We start from the raw sequence: 16261 nt of genomic DNA, 5'->3' as shown, positions 1-16261 counted from the left end.
AGTTCATGTTGTGTGGGAGGGGGCTACTGTGGACCATTTCATGTTGTGTGGGAGGGGGCTATTGTGGACCATTTCATGTTGTGTGGGAGGGGGCTACTGTGGACCAGTTCATGTTGTGTGGGAGGGGGCTACTGTGGACCAGTTCATGTTGTGTGGGAGGGGGCTACTGTGGACCAGTTCATGCTGTGTGGGAGGGGGCTACTGTGGACCAGTTCATGCTGTGTGGGAGGGGGCTACTGTGGACCAGTTCATGCTGTGTGGGAGGGGGCTACTGTGGAGTATACAGGTATAATCCTGTGTGGGGGCCACTGTGGGCCAGATTGTACTGTGTGGGGGGCCACTGAGGGGCAGATTGTACTGTGTGGGGGGCCACTGAGGGGCAGATTGTACTGTGTGGGGTCCCCTCACTATGTATATCACACAGTATTTGTTTTATAGCAGACGTGAAATTAGTACAGGATGTAATAACATTGCACGGTAACTATAAAACAGATCCTGTGCGATGTAAATAGTGAAAATTAATTGTTTAAAAGTACAGAATGCAGAGACCTTTACCTTTCAGTACAAGATCTGTAAAGCCCCAGTCACATGACTGTAATTTGTGGGTCCGCAATTGTGGACCCACAGAGTTTTAAGGTTAAATTGCCGTGTTGGCACTCCGTGATAATTTATTTGGTTTTGGGTTGCAGTTTAGGCACTCGGTCTCAAAAAGGTTCGCCATCACTGGCATAGACGATTCATCCACAAGGTCACAAAAGAACCTAGAACAACATCTAAAGCTCTGCAGGCCTCACTTAAGGTCAGAGTTCATAATTCAACAAAAGAAAAGACACTGGGCAAAAATGGTATCTGTCTCACATTTGCCAAAAGACATATTAGCAGTTTCCGCAAACACTTGAATGTAGTTGTGGCCGCCAAGGGTGGCACAACCAGTTAGTGGGTTTATGGGGCAATTACTTTTGCACATATGGCCAGGCTGGTTTGGATAGTTTTTATTTCCCTTAACCCCTTAAGGACCAGGCCATTTTTTGGTTTCGCATTTTCATTTTTCCCTCCTCACATTTCAAAAGCCATAACTTTTTCATTTTTCAGTTCACAGAGTCACATGATGGCTTATTGTTTGCGGGACAAATTGTACTTTGTAATGGCACCATTCAATATGCTGTGCAATGTACTGGGAAGCTGGAAAAAAATTCAGAATGAGGTGCAATTGGAGAAAAAATGCATTTGCGCCATTTTCTTATGGGTTTAATTTTTACAGCGTTCACTGTTTGGTACAAATGACATGTTACCTGTGTTCTACTTGTCAGTACGAACGCGGTGATACCAAATTTATATAGTATTTGAAATGTTTTGATACTTTTAAAAAAAATGATAAACTTTGCAAAATAGAAAAAAAAAATTGTGTCATCATGTTCTAACACCTGTAACTTTTTCATATTTCCATGTATGGAGCTGGTTGTGGTGTCTTTTTATGCGGGACAAGATGACGTTTCTATTGATACCATTTGGGGAAAGATCTGATGGTTTGATCACTTTTTATTCAATTTTTTATAGGAGGCAAAGTGTTGAAAAAAACGCTTTTTGGCTGTTTTTATTTTTTTTGCCGCTACGCCGTTCGCAGTATGGGATAAATGTTTTAATATTCTAATAGTTCGGGCATTTTGGAGCGCGGGGATACCTAATATGTTTATGTTTAATGTTCTTTATTTACTTTTATAGCTAATCTAGGGAAAGGGGGGTGATTTGAACTTTTATATAATTTTTATTTTTTTAATACTTTTAAAAACTTTTTTTTTCTTCTGTTACATTTATGATAAGACCCCTTAGGTACCTTGAAACCTAGGGAGTCTGATCGCTCATACTATTCACTGCAATGAATAGTACTGCAGTGAATAGCAGAATCCCAGCACTTCTATTAGACGATGCCTCTGGCATCGTCTAATAGATCTCGGGCAGAGACAAGCCTGGAAGCCTTCAATAGGCTTCCGGCTGTCATAGCAACCGATCACCGCCCTCATGTGACGTTCAGGAGGGCGGCGATCGGCGAAACATGGCGGCGCCCGTGCCGCCGGCGCCGTTTACACACTGCGGTCACGTTTGACCGCAGTGTGTAAAGGGTTAACAGCAGCGATCGGCTCGGGCACCGACCGCTGCTGTTATTGGCAGGTCCTGGCTGTATTATACAGCCGGCATCTGCCGTGTATGGAGCGAGCTCAGCGTGTGAGCTCTCTCCATACATCCCCATGCGACCCATGACGTACAGTTACATCAAGGGTCGCTAAGGGGTTAATAAATGAAATCATCATTGAAAATTAACATTTTGCAGTCATTGAGGTTATCAAAAAAGAAAATTATAGTCTCATATAAAGATAATCTGAAAAATGTAAGCAAGACAAAATAGTAAAAACAAAACAAATCTGTAGGGGGGAAAATGCTTTTGCACGTGTGTGTGTGTGTGTATACATACGTACAGCTCAACTGGGAACCACAATCCCTCTTTTCCATAAAAACAGAAGAACTGCATCCTCAACAAACAATGTGGTGATTGGAGTCTAAGGTTCAGTTCACATGGCGGAAAATGAAGAGAAAATTAACGAATACCGTATATGCTCGAGTATAAGCCGAGGCCTCTAATTTTACCACAAAAAACTGGGAAAACTTATTGACTCAAGTATAAGCTGAGAGGGGGGAATGCAGCAGCTACTGGAAAATTTCAAAAATTAAAATGGTCTGAGTTTTTGGGTGCAGTAGGTGATGGGGAAGGGGAGGGGGTGTTTTGGTTGTCTGTCTGCCCCTTCCCTGAGCTTGAGGTTTTTTTCCCCACTTGGAATTCAGCCTGGCTGAATATAGGGTATCTGCAGTGCTCCTATTAACCCCTTCCCGACAGAACAGGAGCACTGCAGATACCCTATATTCAGTAGACCGGGCACTTTCAGACACAGGATACCTAATGTGTATGTGTATCACAGTCATTTTCCACTTTTATACAGTCCTATGAAAAAGTTTGGGCACCCCTATTAATCTTAATCATTTTTAGTTCTAAATATTTTGGTGTTTGCAACAGCCATTTCAGTTTGATATATCTAATAACTGATGGACACAGTAATATTTCAGGATTGAAATGAGGGTAATTGTACTAACAGAAAATGCGCAATATGCATTAAACCAAAATTTGACCGGTGCAAAAATATGGGCACCTCAACAGAAAAGTGACATTAATATTTAGTAGATCCTCCTTTTGCAAAGATAACAGCCTCTAGTCGCTTCCTGTAGCTTTTAATCAGTTCCTGGATCCTGGATGAAGGTATTTTGGACCATTTCTTTCTACAAAACAATTCAAGTTCAGTTAAGTTAGATGGTCGCCGAACATGGACAGCCCGCTCTCAAATGATCTGAAAACAAAGATTGTTCAACATAGTTGTTCAGGGGAAGGATACAAAAAGTTGTCTCAGAGACTTAACCTGTCAGTTTCCACTGTGAGGAACATAGTAAGGAAATGGAAGACCACAGGGACAGTTCTTGTTAAGCCCAGAAGTGGCAGGCCAAGAAAAATATCAGAAAGGCAGAGAAGAAGAATGGTGAGAACAGTCAAGGACAATCCACAGACCACCTCCAAAGAGCTGCAGCATCATCTTGCTGCAGATGGTGTCACTGTGCATCGGTCAGCAATACAGCGCACTTTGCACAAGGAGAAGCTGTATGGGAGAGTGATGAGAAAGAAGCCGTTTCTGCACGTACGCCACAAATAGAGTTGCCTGAGGTATGCAAAAGCACATTTGGAGAAGCCAACTTCATTTTGGAAACAAAGATTGAGTTGTTTGGTTATAAAAAAAAAAAAGGCGTTATGCATGGCGTCCAAAAAGAAACAGCATTCCAAGAAAAACACTTGCTACCCACTGTAAAATTTGGTGGAGGTTCCATCATGCTTTGGGGCTGTGTGGCCAATGCCGGCACCGGGAATCTTGTTAAAGTTGAGGGTCGCATGGATTCCACTCAGTATCAGCAGATTCTTGAGAATAATGTTCAAGAATCAGTGACGAAGTTGAAGTTACGCCGGGGATGGATATTTCAGCAAGACAATGATCCAAAACACTGCTCCAAATCAACTCAGGCATTCATGCAGAGGAACAATTACAATGTTCTGGAAGGGCCATCCCAGTCCCCAGACCTGAATATCATTGAACATCTGTGGGATGATTTGAAGCGGGCTGTCCATGCTCGGCGACCATATAACTTAACTGAACTTGAATTGTTTGTCCAAAATACCTTTATCCAGGATCCAGGAACTGATTAAAAGCTACAGGAAGCGACTAGAGGCTGTTATCTTTGCAAAAGGAGGATCTACTAAATATTAATGTCACTTTTCTGTTGAGGTGCCCATACTTTTGCACCGGTCAAATTTTGGTTTAATGCATATTGCACATTTTCTGTTAGTACAATAAAAGTCATTTCAATCCTGAAATATTACTGTGTCCATCAGTTATTAGATATATCAAACTGAAATGGCTGCTGCAAACACCAAAATATTTAGAACTAAAAATGATTAAGATTAATAGGGGTGCCCAAACTTTTTCATAGGACTGTATGTATTCTAGGGAAAGGTGGGATTTAGAACTTTTATTTACTTTATTTTTTTTAAAGCTTCTTTTTTTCACTATTTTATGGGAGATTCTATACATTACTATTGCGGCTGGTCATAGACCCCCCTCCCAAAAAAAAATATTTTTTTTTTTTTTGCTTGACTCGCGTATAAGCCGAGGGGGGGCTTTTTCAGCACAAAAACTGTGCTGAAAAATTCGGCTTATACTCGAGTAATGTATAATACATTTTAAAATAATCATTTTATTTTCAAGCCGGAGTTGGTAACTCTGCATTTTGACAGAAGGTTCTATCAACCCCTGACAAAACCTCCTGGCAGCCTCCTAGAACCCTTCAACTGGTATAGTACATATGCACAGAGTGCATTTGTTACATAGGGTTGTAATACTTTATTACTATTTGTACAGTGTACAACTAAAGGCTGGTTTACCCACAGATTTATCACCACTCACACCAATGATACAGATATTGAAGTTGGTGGGATTCTCATTTTCCTTATTTTATGATCATTCCTCAAACCCTTTCATTCCCTACAAAGGAGTTGCCTGTCAGACAATCTTTAGATGCTGGCTACACATGATAATTCAGATCTTAGCAGGTCAACTATTTACACACATCACCTTACCTAGATATTGGTCTGAGTGAACAATAATTGTTCAGATATCTGGCCATATCATTGTACCCTCTTACTACCCATTACCTCGTGGTTAAAGAGTTTGTCCAGGAATTTGGACATGATATCCTTAGGACAGACCATAAATATCTGATCAGTGGGGGAGGTAACAAGCAACCTACAGTCCACAGCCGTATGAGGCCGCTTCCAACTTCCATATTGTACACAATACAGGGCCATAAATTCCTGGGCAACCTCGGTCACCTATGACTTGTGCTTTTTCCGGGAGTCCAGCTGTTTTTTCTTTTTGTGTCTCCATTGTTTTTATCCTGTATATTCAATTTTTGTATTGTTTTTGTGATACCGGTAGTAGAAAGAAACGTGATGTTACTTAAGGAACATGGTCTGACACTAATAGGAGTTGTGTAACTGCGTGTAGGCCAAATTATTTGTGAATAATAACTAGATTAATGACATGTATTTTGCTGATGTGATGTTGGTGGAGCCATTCCTAACTGTAGTAGTGTTTCTGAAAAGACCGCCATTTTAAGGAATTGCTAAAAATACAGCTCAGCGAAATCTATAGATTCCAAAGGAAAGGTATATGTTCAGCTTTCTGTCCTTTTTCAGCTTCCAGTTCATATACAGGAATGAATAAAGTAAAAATAGAAGAGTGGTAAAGAGCAGCACCATCTACAAAAGGATTCAGATGTATGTTTATATATAGCCTTTACCAGCAATAGTCACAATGTACAATATAGTGATCAAGCAAAGCCAATGAAAACAATTTCCATACGGAATGGTTTATTACATTTTAATCCCACCAAATGCAGCATATACATGTGTTTAAAGCACTGGACAGGAATGAAGAAAGGAAAGGCCTTTGGAAATGAAGACACAAGACAGCATGCACACAATTTCCACAAGATTAAATCCAAGCGAGTTCACCTTTCCAGAGTGATTGTATCTTTGTCCCACCCATCCTCCCCAAACCATTTTTGTTTTTGTATACAATAAAAATAAGATTCGTACTTCAGTAAAACACCTCCTTAACATAAAGGCAGACTTTTGTGATGTAACAAAAAAAATAATATACATATATATGACAAAATGGACCCTCCTACACCCCCCTTCCAAAAAATATGGCAAATTATAAACAAAATGCAAGCACACAATCAGACGGAATTTCAGAGCTTTCATTTGGGAGTATACCCCCCCTCCCTCCCCACCAAAATCTATGCGAATATAGTATATATACCATATCCTTTGCTTCAGGATAGTTTACTTCTATTTAAAATCTGAATAATGTTACACAGTTCTTTTGTATTCCTTTTTGTCAGTAGTTCTGCTGTTTTTGAAGGCAGGAATAGCAGTTGGCATCAAAAATGAACCCCGGTAGACCCCCTTTACATATAAATGAGGTCTATCAGGATTCGAACCAGTTTGGCTTCACAGCTCAGTAATAAACTGAGGTCATGACACTGGTATGAACAGAGTTTAAAGATGCATATGTCATAGGTACAAACACGCCCCATGTGGAGACTGTTTACGGTTCTGCTGACCTATAGGGGTACCTGGCCATCTTGACATAAAAGGCTGTTTTCAACAAAAGGCATGCAAAGATTTGGCTAAATCACTTAGTATTTTTTTCAATAAATCTTATATCTCAGTTTTACGTAAAGGCAGGAAATCTTCCAGGCAATTAATATATGTATAAGGCTCACAGTTACCTTTTTATCAATGTCTTTTTTTGTTTTTCGTAACAAAATGTGAGAAACAAAGACACGAGCAGGGTAAGATGGACTGAGTTGTGTCTGCTATGTTACCACTATTTCCTATGTCCGCTGCAGATTTTGGATTGATCTACCCTTTCCCTGAGCAAGCTTGAAAATTCAATATGACCAAATGGATCACAAAACTGTAAACCGTTATCTCTAAAGTGATTGAATATGGACACTGGCTACAATGACCGAGACTGAGCAGTCAGCTCCAAGAAGGTCGAGATTCATACCAGTGTCTTTGGAACGTCTTCCCTGCAATACACAGGCCTGGAGACTGGATAGACTCTATGTCTTTATAAACAATGTATCATGCTGTATTACCATTGTCATCGTAAATTACACTGGGTCCTGACTACAGATCTTACAATCATAGGTTTTATGTTTACACCATCATATTAACTCTGAACAAACCACAACCCTATAGACAGGATTTCTATGGGCCGGTGGGTTGAAGGGTTTTGTATCATGGTGACATGCTCTGCTAGAAAAGAAACGATAAACTGTGACCCCAAAGAAATACCGGAATTATTGGAGCCTGCCAATAATTTTTTCCCCTCAAAATTGGATAACTGTACCATAACCAATAAAAAGATTTTTTGATCGCATGGGAAACCCCAAATTACATGAGGACCAATATCTCAGAAGTTACTGCTCTTTGTAAGGTGCAAGAAATGCGTTGTCACCTGCTCTGGCAGTGATTAGGTTGCCCAAACCCTAAAACTGTAGCCGGTGATTACTGAAATAGCACCTCCCCCACGTGAAATGATAATGGTAATACCGTATGTCCTTCCTAACGAAATGTCTGCGCACCTATATGTGGTTTATCACACTGGGCATGTAAAGAGTAGTGAGGTCCCATAGGATCATAATACATAGTGAATACAGTGTGGTACATTCCAAATTTGGGAGAGATTCCACTTGTTTTAGTACACATTCTGCTGGAAGGTTTGCAAATAAGAGAGACTGACGCTACAATGAATGGCACAGCCCCATAGTTTTGCTTTCCAGCAGAGGTCTCTTACCAGCCCAGTATGTCAGTTTATATGTAACCCATTACGTAAGGCAGAGAAGAATCAGAAAAGAAGTTCCTGGTCTGAAGCATGCATCATTATTTGCATTATAGGTTAAAAGGACTTGAGAAGTACCCATTGCTGATTGTATGTAGCAATGATTCCCCTGGTCTCTGGGATGATTTTTCAGTAAGTGTAACGTCTCTAGCTAGTAAAAAGAACAAAACAAAAACCGAAAAAAAGAACAAAAACAGAACTAGAATTCAAAACAGATTTCAGTGTTGGTCTCTAGATCTTCTGTAGATTGCCATATAATCTTCACTTCAAGAGCATAAAACCTAGCCTCTGAGGGGCACCTATGTATCCGAAAACTTCCACTCAGGGCAGGAGGAGATGTAAATGCAACAACGAAACCATTTTTTTTGGAGAACATCAGAATCCTTCTACAGACCGGCGGTGCTCTTCAGCCCGTTTCTGGGCACAAGAGTGGCAGGTAGTGCAAGGCAGGGGAGGTTGGAGAGCCCATTTGTCCTTTTGTGCCCATACCCATAAATTCTGATATGGCTGAGTCCTTGTCTCTGGCTCTGTGATTATGTGGCCTCCTTGCCTTCACTGGTACAGCAAATTGGTTTTGATATTCTCTAGCTGCTCCCTTAGTTTCCTGAAAGGTGGTCGCTGGTTGGGATCTAGATGCCAACACTGTTTCATCAACTCATACACAATAGCAGGGCAACCATCTGGTGCATCCATCTTGTAGCCTCTCTCCACCCGAGGGACAACATCTTTGAGGGCCTGGGTAGCAAACAATTAAAATGCCATTAAAACAAGGATTACAACTAAGAAAGGCAAAAAACTTGCACTTCAGTACAAGACGGGACTTTTAAGGTTTCAAGTGATATATTAGGCACTCCACTGTACTGAGCAAAGAATGATACTACTGCAAGTCAAGATTTATATACGCAACCTGGCCACCTATATTTCATATATTATCCATGGTAACATCCCTTCTACCAACAAGACACAGCCAGTATACTTACAATGCGTGGATAAGGTACTCGCCCAAATGAGTAGATTTCCCATAGCAGTATGCCGTAACTCCACACATCAGACTTTGTTGAAAAAAGCTGTAAAACATGCATAGGCAATTTGTAATAAACATAAATAATACTAGTACATTAACATGTCTTCAAACTAAAAAAAGAGCAAGATATTTCACGGTGATATTACCAATATCCTTGCACAAAGTGTCACCGACAATCTACCGCAGAGATTATTTTGTACAGGTAATTTTAATATGTTGGTTTATACTTTGTATTACCATTTCTAAACATTATCAGAGGGACTTCTAGGCTCCCCATAGGAACCATACAACTGCTATCTCACCACCTTCTATAGCTATGCCCCTAACTATGCTATATTTTAACCCTTTAGTGACAGACTCATTTCAGGCCTCAATGATCAAACCATTGTTTGTGTTTTTCTGTCATCACACACCAAGACATATAGCTCCTTGATTTTTTTGTATAGCTTTTTGATGGGATTGTTTTTCATGGCACAAATTATAGTGTTCAAAGGTACTATTGTAGGATTTATATACATCATTGATTAAATTTATTAGCTTTTTTTGGGAAGCAATAGGAAAAAAAAGAGGAAAACACAAATTATCATCATTGTACAGTGGTGGTGATACGATAAAATTGATATAGATTTGTCTTTCTTATTTTTTCACTGTTCACCAGGCGGGTCATTGCAGGCAAGGCAATACCTAATTTGTGTATTATATTCTTAGGGGGCGTTCACACTACCGTCGGTGTCCGACAGGTAGTGTCCGCTCCAAATCTGGCACGGACATTAGGAGCGGACACTAGCTGTGTCCGTGACACCTGTCATTCACTTAAATGAGCATTGGGTGCGTTCTTTTGCACTCCGTGCCTGTCCTTCCCTGTCCGCAAGTGAAGATGTCCGACTTCTCAAGCGGACAGAAGAACCCTGCATGTTGGGTTTTTCTGTCCGCTTGAGAAGTTGGACATCTTCACTTGTGGACAGGGAAGGACGGCACGGAGTGCAAAAGAACGCACCCAATGCCCATTTAAGTGAATGACAGGTGTCACGGACACAGCTAGTGTCCGCTCCTAATGTCCGTGCCAGATTTGAAGCGGACACTATGAGCGGACACAGACGGTAGTGTGAACGCTCCCTTATTCTTTATTAAAAGGTCTGTCCAGGAAAAAAAAATAAAAAATTTCTGGAGGCCAGAGAATGTGGAAAAAGACAAAAAAAACCAACAAACAAAAAAACCCCAAACAAACCATACTCAATCTTCCCAGGTGCTCTGGTGTCACCCACCGTGGTCTGGTCCTGCTGTACCCTGGGGATTATTCCGGCACAAGTACCTACTAGACATGACCGCTGAGGCCAAGTGGCCTAAGGAGAGGACACGGGAGGTCACTCGTATATGTCACCTGTGATGTCCTGCCTCCTCTCCTTAGGCTACTGAGGTCACCAATTGGATCAGGACCCCATCCTGGGACACTGGAGCACTGGGGAACAGGAGAGTACTTATTGTGGTTTTGTTTTGGTTTTTTTGCTTCTTAGTTTGTTTTTTTGTTTTATTTTTTTCACCTTTCCTGGCCTCCAGAGAAGAATGGAAGAGCCCCTTTAATTACTTAAAATTTTGGGATGAGGGGGTGTGTTTGTTTTTTTGTTTCATTTTCTTTAATATTTTTTAGTCCCCCTTCTGATAGCTTGTATTATATATTGCACAACCTATGTATTATACTTTGACAGTCATTCTATTAGGCCTCGCCTTTGGACTTCATTAGGCCCCCAGCTTAAATGTAAACACATTGGACCAATGCGATCTCATTCGCAAGGATTCCAATGTTTACAGGAAGGAGTCCCCTCCCTCAAAAACATTTTAGATCCCGAAGTCGCTATTGACCGTGACATTTAAAGAGAGTTACACACCGGGCACCTGCTTCTGACAGTTCAAGAAACTCCACCACAAATGGCTTAGGGACTCAACGGCAGTGGAATAAGGCCCATTAGTGACTTAATTAAAAAGACTATATGGTGGTCACTAATGGGTCAATAAGTAATAGAATAAAATGTCATACAGTAGCCAAAGAGTTAATTGAATACCGCACGTGAAAAATTGTGTCTTAATTCATGAAATTCACCGTCCATGTTTAGTCACCACTTGCCTTCTCTCGCAGAGCCTCCGGTGCCGTCCATTTCACAGGCAGTTTGCTGGTGTCTTGCGTTGCAGATGCTTCTTTTGTGAGTCCAAAATCACTGACTTTGGCAATATTGTCCTCTGAGACTAGCACGTTACGTGCTGCTAAATCTCTATGCACAAAGTTATTGGCCTCTAGATACTCCATACCTTCTGACACGTCTCTGAGAAAGAAAAGAGCTTTTATAGTGAATAGGTCACACAAGGCCTTTATACCTTCTACCCGGGTTGCCTATAGATACACCAGTTTCTTTGTGCATTCCAAAAACTTACTTTTATTGAACGAGAACATAGCCCTAAAATCTTTGCATGCAAGCTAAGAGACTGGAAAAAAAGGCTACTAGCAAGCATAGGGTTAACAAGAAGATTCACAATGCTGTACAAAGTACACAGATACGCTTAATAGAGAATGATCATTTAATCCCATCTGCTGAGCTGCACACTGGTTTTATGGGCAATATCATTGGAGGTTAAAAACACTTTACATAGTTGTCATTCATCCAAAAGTTATTCCTCCTGACCTCCCAATACACACACATGCTTGATCAACTGAGCATGCATGTGTTCCCAATAGAGAGAGGGAGTAAGTAGATATCAGAAACTTTAAGAACAAATGATATGACATGAAATACAACATGCTAAACACTTATTTTCCCCTGACATCCACCAGGGAAAAGTCAAGACACTTCTATACACATAAGATGGCTAAGCCTGCCAAGATCAGCCTTCGTTCATCCAGTATGAATAGCTTGATAAACCGCTTAAAGGGATCCAATCATTGGATACCCTTTTTTTCTGACTAACACGTAGGAATAGAAAGGTTATTCTTCTCCTACCTTTAGAGGTCTTCTCCACGCTGCCGTTTGGTAGAAATTCCGGTTTTCTTCGGTATGCAAATGAGTTCTCTCGCAGCACAGGGAGTCGTCCCCAATGCTGAAAGAGAAATCTCTAGCGACGCCTCTATCTTCTTCTGGAACGGTCTTTCCCTGCGTCGTCTTCCATCCTGGGTTTCAATCTACTAGGCATACACTGTCTGCTTTGCCATCGGGCCTCGGGCAGAGCTGACTGCGCATGCCCGTGGCTACAATAAAATGGCAGCTTACACAGTAAGCTGTGTAAACGGCCATTTTTTTGTGGCCGCTTACAAAAAAATGGCTTACTGATGTAAGCAGCCATTTTCTTGTAGCCATGGGCATGCGCAGTCGGCTTTGCCCAAGGCTCGATGGCAGAGCCGACAGCGTATGTCTAGTAGATTGAAACCCAGGATGGAAGACGACGCAGGGAAAGACCGTTCCAGAAGAAGATAGAGGCGTCACTGGAGAGTTCTCTTGCAGTATTGGGGACGCTCCCAGTGGTGCGAGAGAACTCATTTGCATACCGAAGAAAAAACGGATTTCTACTGAACGGCGGCGTGGAGAAGACATCTAAAGGTAGGAGAAGAATAACCTTTCTTAAGGCTATTCCTACGTGTTAGTCAGAAAAAAGGGTATCCAATGATTGGATCCCTTTAACTTCTTTACTACTATTCCTGTTTGCAAAGTATATTGTATGTGCCTGTAACGTTCTGCTCCCCAAGTGTTGTGAATCTACAACTCCCAGCATGCTTCATTCAGTTCTGTGAGCAGCTGAGCAAGGGTGCATTCTGGGAGTTGTAGTTTTCAACAGCTGGAGTGCACAAAGGTTGCAGATAACTTCATTACTATAAAATATCGAAAAACAAAACAAAACCCAATCTTTGCCATCACATCAATAGCAAATGAGGGGTTGTTAAGGGTTACTTACAAAGAAAACTTTAGTAAACAGTCACCTCCCAACACCGATCTTCCTCGAGATCTTAGATAGTCTACTAAACTACCCTAAGAAACAAAGCAAAGACAATTAGAACATGTGACTAGATCAGTATTTGGAGAGCTCGATCTGAAGTAAATTTACCTTTGCCATGAACTCTGTAACAATAAACAGGCTGCTCCGGTCTTCAACAATCACTCCCAGTAACTGAACCAGATTCTTGTGTCGCAATTGCCTGAAAATACAAATAATTCAGTCTCAATGTAAAAAAAAACCAAGGTCGCATTATGTACTGCAGAAAGCCAATACGTGACTAGTGACAAAGCTCTTAAGACATAGAAGTTAGAGATGAGCGAACACTAAAATGTTCGAGGTTCGAAATTCGATTCGAACAGCCGCTCAATGTTCGTGTGTTCGAACGGGTTTCGAACCCCATTATAGTCTATGGGGAACAGATACTCGTTAAGGGGGAAACCCAAATCCGTGTCTGGAGGGTCACCAAGTCCACTATGACATCCCAGGAAATGATGCCAACACCTCTGGAATGACACTGGGACAGCAGGGGAAGCATGTCTGGGGGCATCTAAAACACCAAAGACCCTCTATTACCCCAACATCACAGCCTAACAACTACACACTTTACACACTCAATACCACCTCTCTGACAGTAGGAAAACACCTTGAAACATGTGTATTTGGCACTTGCAGTGAGGAGAGCTTGTCACCAGCAGTGAATTTGGCCCTTGTAGTAAGTTGAGGTTGGCACCAACATTTGTTTTGAAAATCAGGGTGGATTGAGCCTCTAACCAGCAGAGTTTGGGCAAATTCATGGTGGAGGGAGCCTCTAAAAACCCCAGTTTGGACCAATTCATGGTGGAGGGAGCCTCTAAAAACCCCAGTTTGGACCAATTCATGGTGGAGGGAGCCTCTAAAAACCCCAGTTTGGACCAATTCATGGTGGAGGGAGCCTCTAAAAACCCCAGTTTGGACCAATTCATGGTGGAGGGAGCCTCTAAAAACCCCAGTTTGGACCAATTCATGGTGGAGGGAGCCTCTAAAAACCCCAGTTTGGACCAATTCATGGTGGAGGGAGCCTCTAAAAACCCCAGTTTGGACCAATTCATGGTGGAGGGAGCCTCTAACCAGCCCAGTTTGGACCAATTCATGGTGGAGGGAGCCTCTAAAAAACCCAGTTTGGACCAATTCATGGTGGAGGGAGCCTCTAACCAGCCCAGTTTGGACCAATTCATGGTGGAGGGAGCCTCTAAAAAACCCAGTTTGGACCAATTCATGGTGGAGGGAGCCTCTAACCAGCCCAGTTTGGACCAATTCATGATGGAGGGAGCCTCTAAACAGCCCAGTTTGGGCAAATTCATGATGGAGGGAGCCTCTAACCAGCCCAGTTTGGGCAAATTCATGGTGGAGGGAGTCTCTAAAAAACCCATTTTGGACCAATTCATGGTGGAGGGAGCCTCTAAAACCCCAGTTTGGACCAATTCATGATGGAGGGAGCCTCTAAACAGCCCAGTTTGGACAAATTCATGGTGGAGGGAGCCTCTAACCAGCCCAGTTTGGGCAAATTCATGGTGGAGGGAGCCTCTAACCAGCCCAGTTTGGACCAATTCATGGTGGAGGGAGCCTCTAACCAGCCCAGTTTGGACCAATTCATGGTGGAGGGAGCCTCTAAACAGCCCAGTTTGGACCAATTCATGGTGGAGGGAGCCTCTAGAAAACCCAGTTTGGACCAATTCATGGTGGAGGGAGCCTCTAACCAGCCCAGTTTGGACCAATTCATGATGGAGGGAGCCTCTAAACAGCCCAGTTTGGGCAAATTCATGGTGGAGGGAGCCTCTAAAAACCCCAGTTTGGACCAATTCATGGTGGAGGGAGCCTCTAAAAACCCCAGTTTGGACCAATTCATGGTGGAGGGAGCCTCTAAACAGCCCAGTTTGGGCAAATTCATGGTGGAGGGAGCCTCTAAACAGCCCAGTTTGGGCAAATTCATGGTGGAGGGAGCCTCTAACCAGCCCAGTTTGGGCAAATTCATGGTGGAGGGAGCCTCTAACCAGCCCAGTTTGGACCAATTCATGGTGGAGGGAGCCTCTAACCAGCCCAGTTTGGACCAATTCATGGTGGAAGGAGCCTCTAAAAACCCCAGTTTGGACCAATTCATGATGGAGGGAGCCTCTAAACAGCCCAGTTTAGGCAAATTCATGGTGGAGGGAGCCTCTAAAACCCCCCAGTTTGGACCAATTCATGGTGGAGGGAGCCTCTGAAAACCCCAGTTTGGACCAATTCATGGTGGAGGGAGCCTCTAAACAGCCCAGTTTGGGCAAATTCATGGTGGAGGGAGCCTCTAAACAGCCCAGTTTGGGCAAATTCATGGTGGAGGGAGCCTCTAAAAACCCCAGTTTGGACCAATTCATGGTGGAGGGAGCCTCTAAAAACCCCAGTTTGGACCAATTCATGGTGGAGGGAGCCTCTAACCAGCCCAGTTTGGACCAATTCATGGTGGAGGGAGCCTCTAGAAAACCCAGTTTGGACCAATTCATGGTGGAGGGAGCCTCTAACCAGCAGAGTTGGTGGAAATCAGGGTGGAGGGAGCCTCTAACCAGCAGAGTTGTGGGAAAGCAGGGTGGAGGGAGCCTCTAACCAGCAGAGTTGGTGGAAATCAGGGTGGAGGGAGCCTCTAACCAGCAGAGTTGTGGGAAAGCAGGGTGGAGGGAGCCTCTAACCAGCAGAGTTGTGGGAAAGCAGGGTGGAGGGAGCCTCTAACCAGCAGAGTTGTGGGAAAGCAGGGTGGAGGGAGCCTCTAACCAGCAGAGTTGGTGGAAATCAGGGTGGAGGGAGCCTCTAACCAGCAGAGTTGGGGGAAATCAGGGTGGAGGGAGCCTAGTATTAGCAGAATTGTGCAACGCTTATGGTGGATGAGTATGAGGATGCGGAGGAATTGGAGAGGTTGAGTACAGACATGGAGTTTCATGTTGGGGTGCTTTACACAGGTGGGCACAAAAATGAAGGCTCTATCCAGTGGTGGTTCATTTTTATCAAAGTGAGCCGGTCGGCACTCTCAGCTGACAGACGGGTGCGCTTGTCAGTGATGATGCCACCGGCTGCACTGAACATCCTCTCAGATAGGACGCTGGCGGCAGGACAGGACAGCACCTCCAAGGCATATAGGGCAAGTTCAAGCCACAGGTCCAACTTCGACACCCAATACGTGTAGGGCGCA

At 42.9% G+C, this 16261-nt stretch overlaps 1 protein-coding gene across 1 annotated transcript in view; it reads right to left on the bottom strand.

Moving 5' to 3' along the window:
• Positions 1-6946: 6946 nt before the first annotated feature.
• The window catches only part of CSK (C-terminal Src kinase), a 76056-nt gene continuing 66741 nt past the window's right edge, over positions 6947-16261 (bottom strand). Inside the window, exons 9-13 of the mRNA XM_075273713.1 lie at positions 13174-13264; positions 13024-13097; positions 11210-11405; positions 9044-9130; positions 6947-8798 (exon numbers count right to left, since the gene is read on the bottom strand). Of these exons, the coding sequence (XP_075129814.1) occupies positions 8616-8798; positions 9044-9130; positions 11210-11405; positions 13024-13097; positions 13174-13264 (631 nt within the window). The 3' untranslated portion in view covers positions 6947-8615. The remainder of the gene's footprint in view (positions 8799-9043; positions 9131-11209; positions 11406-13023; positions 13098-13173; positions 13265-16261) is intronic.

Source organism: Leptodactylus fuscus, chromosome 5 (genome assembly GCF_031893055.1).
Source record: "Leptodactylus fuscus isolate aLepFus1 chromosome 5, aLepFus1.hap2, whole genome shotgun sequence".
Lineage (NCBI taxonomy): Eukaryota > Metazoa > Chordata > Amphibia > Anura > Leptodactylidae > Leptodactylus > Leptodactylus fuscus.
This window is presented reverse-complemented; position numbering and strand designations above follow the sequence as displayed.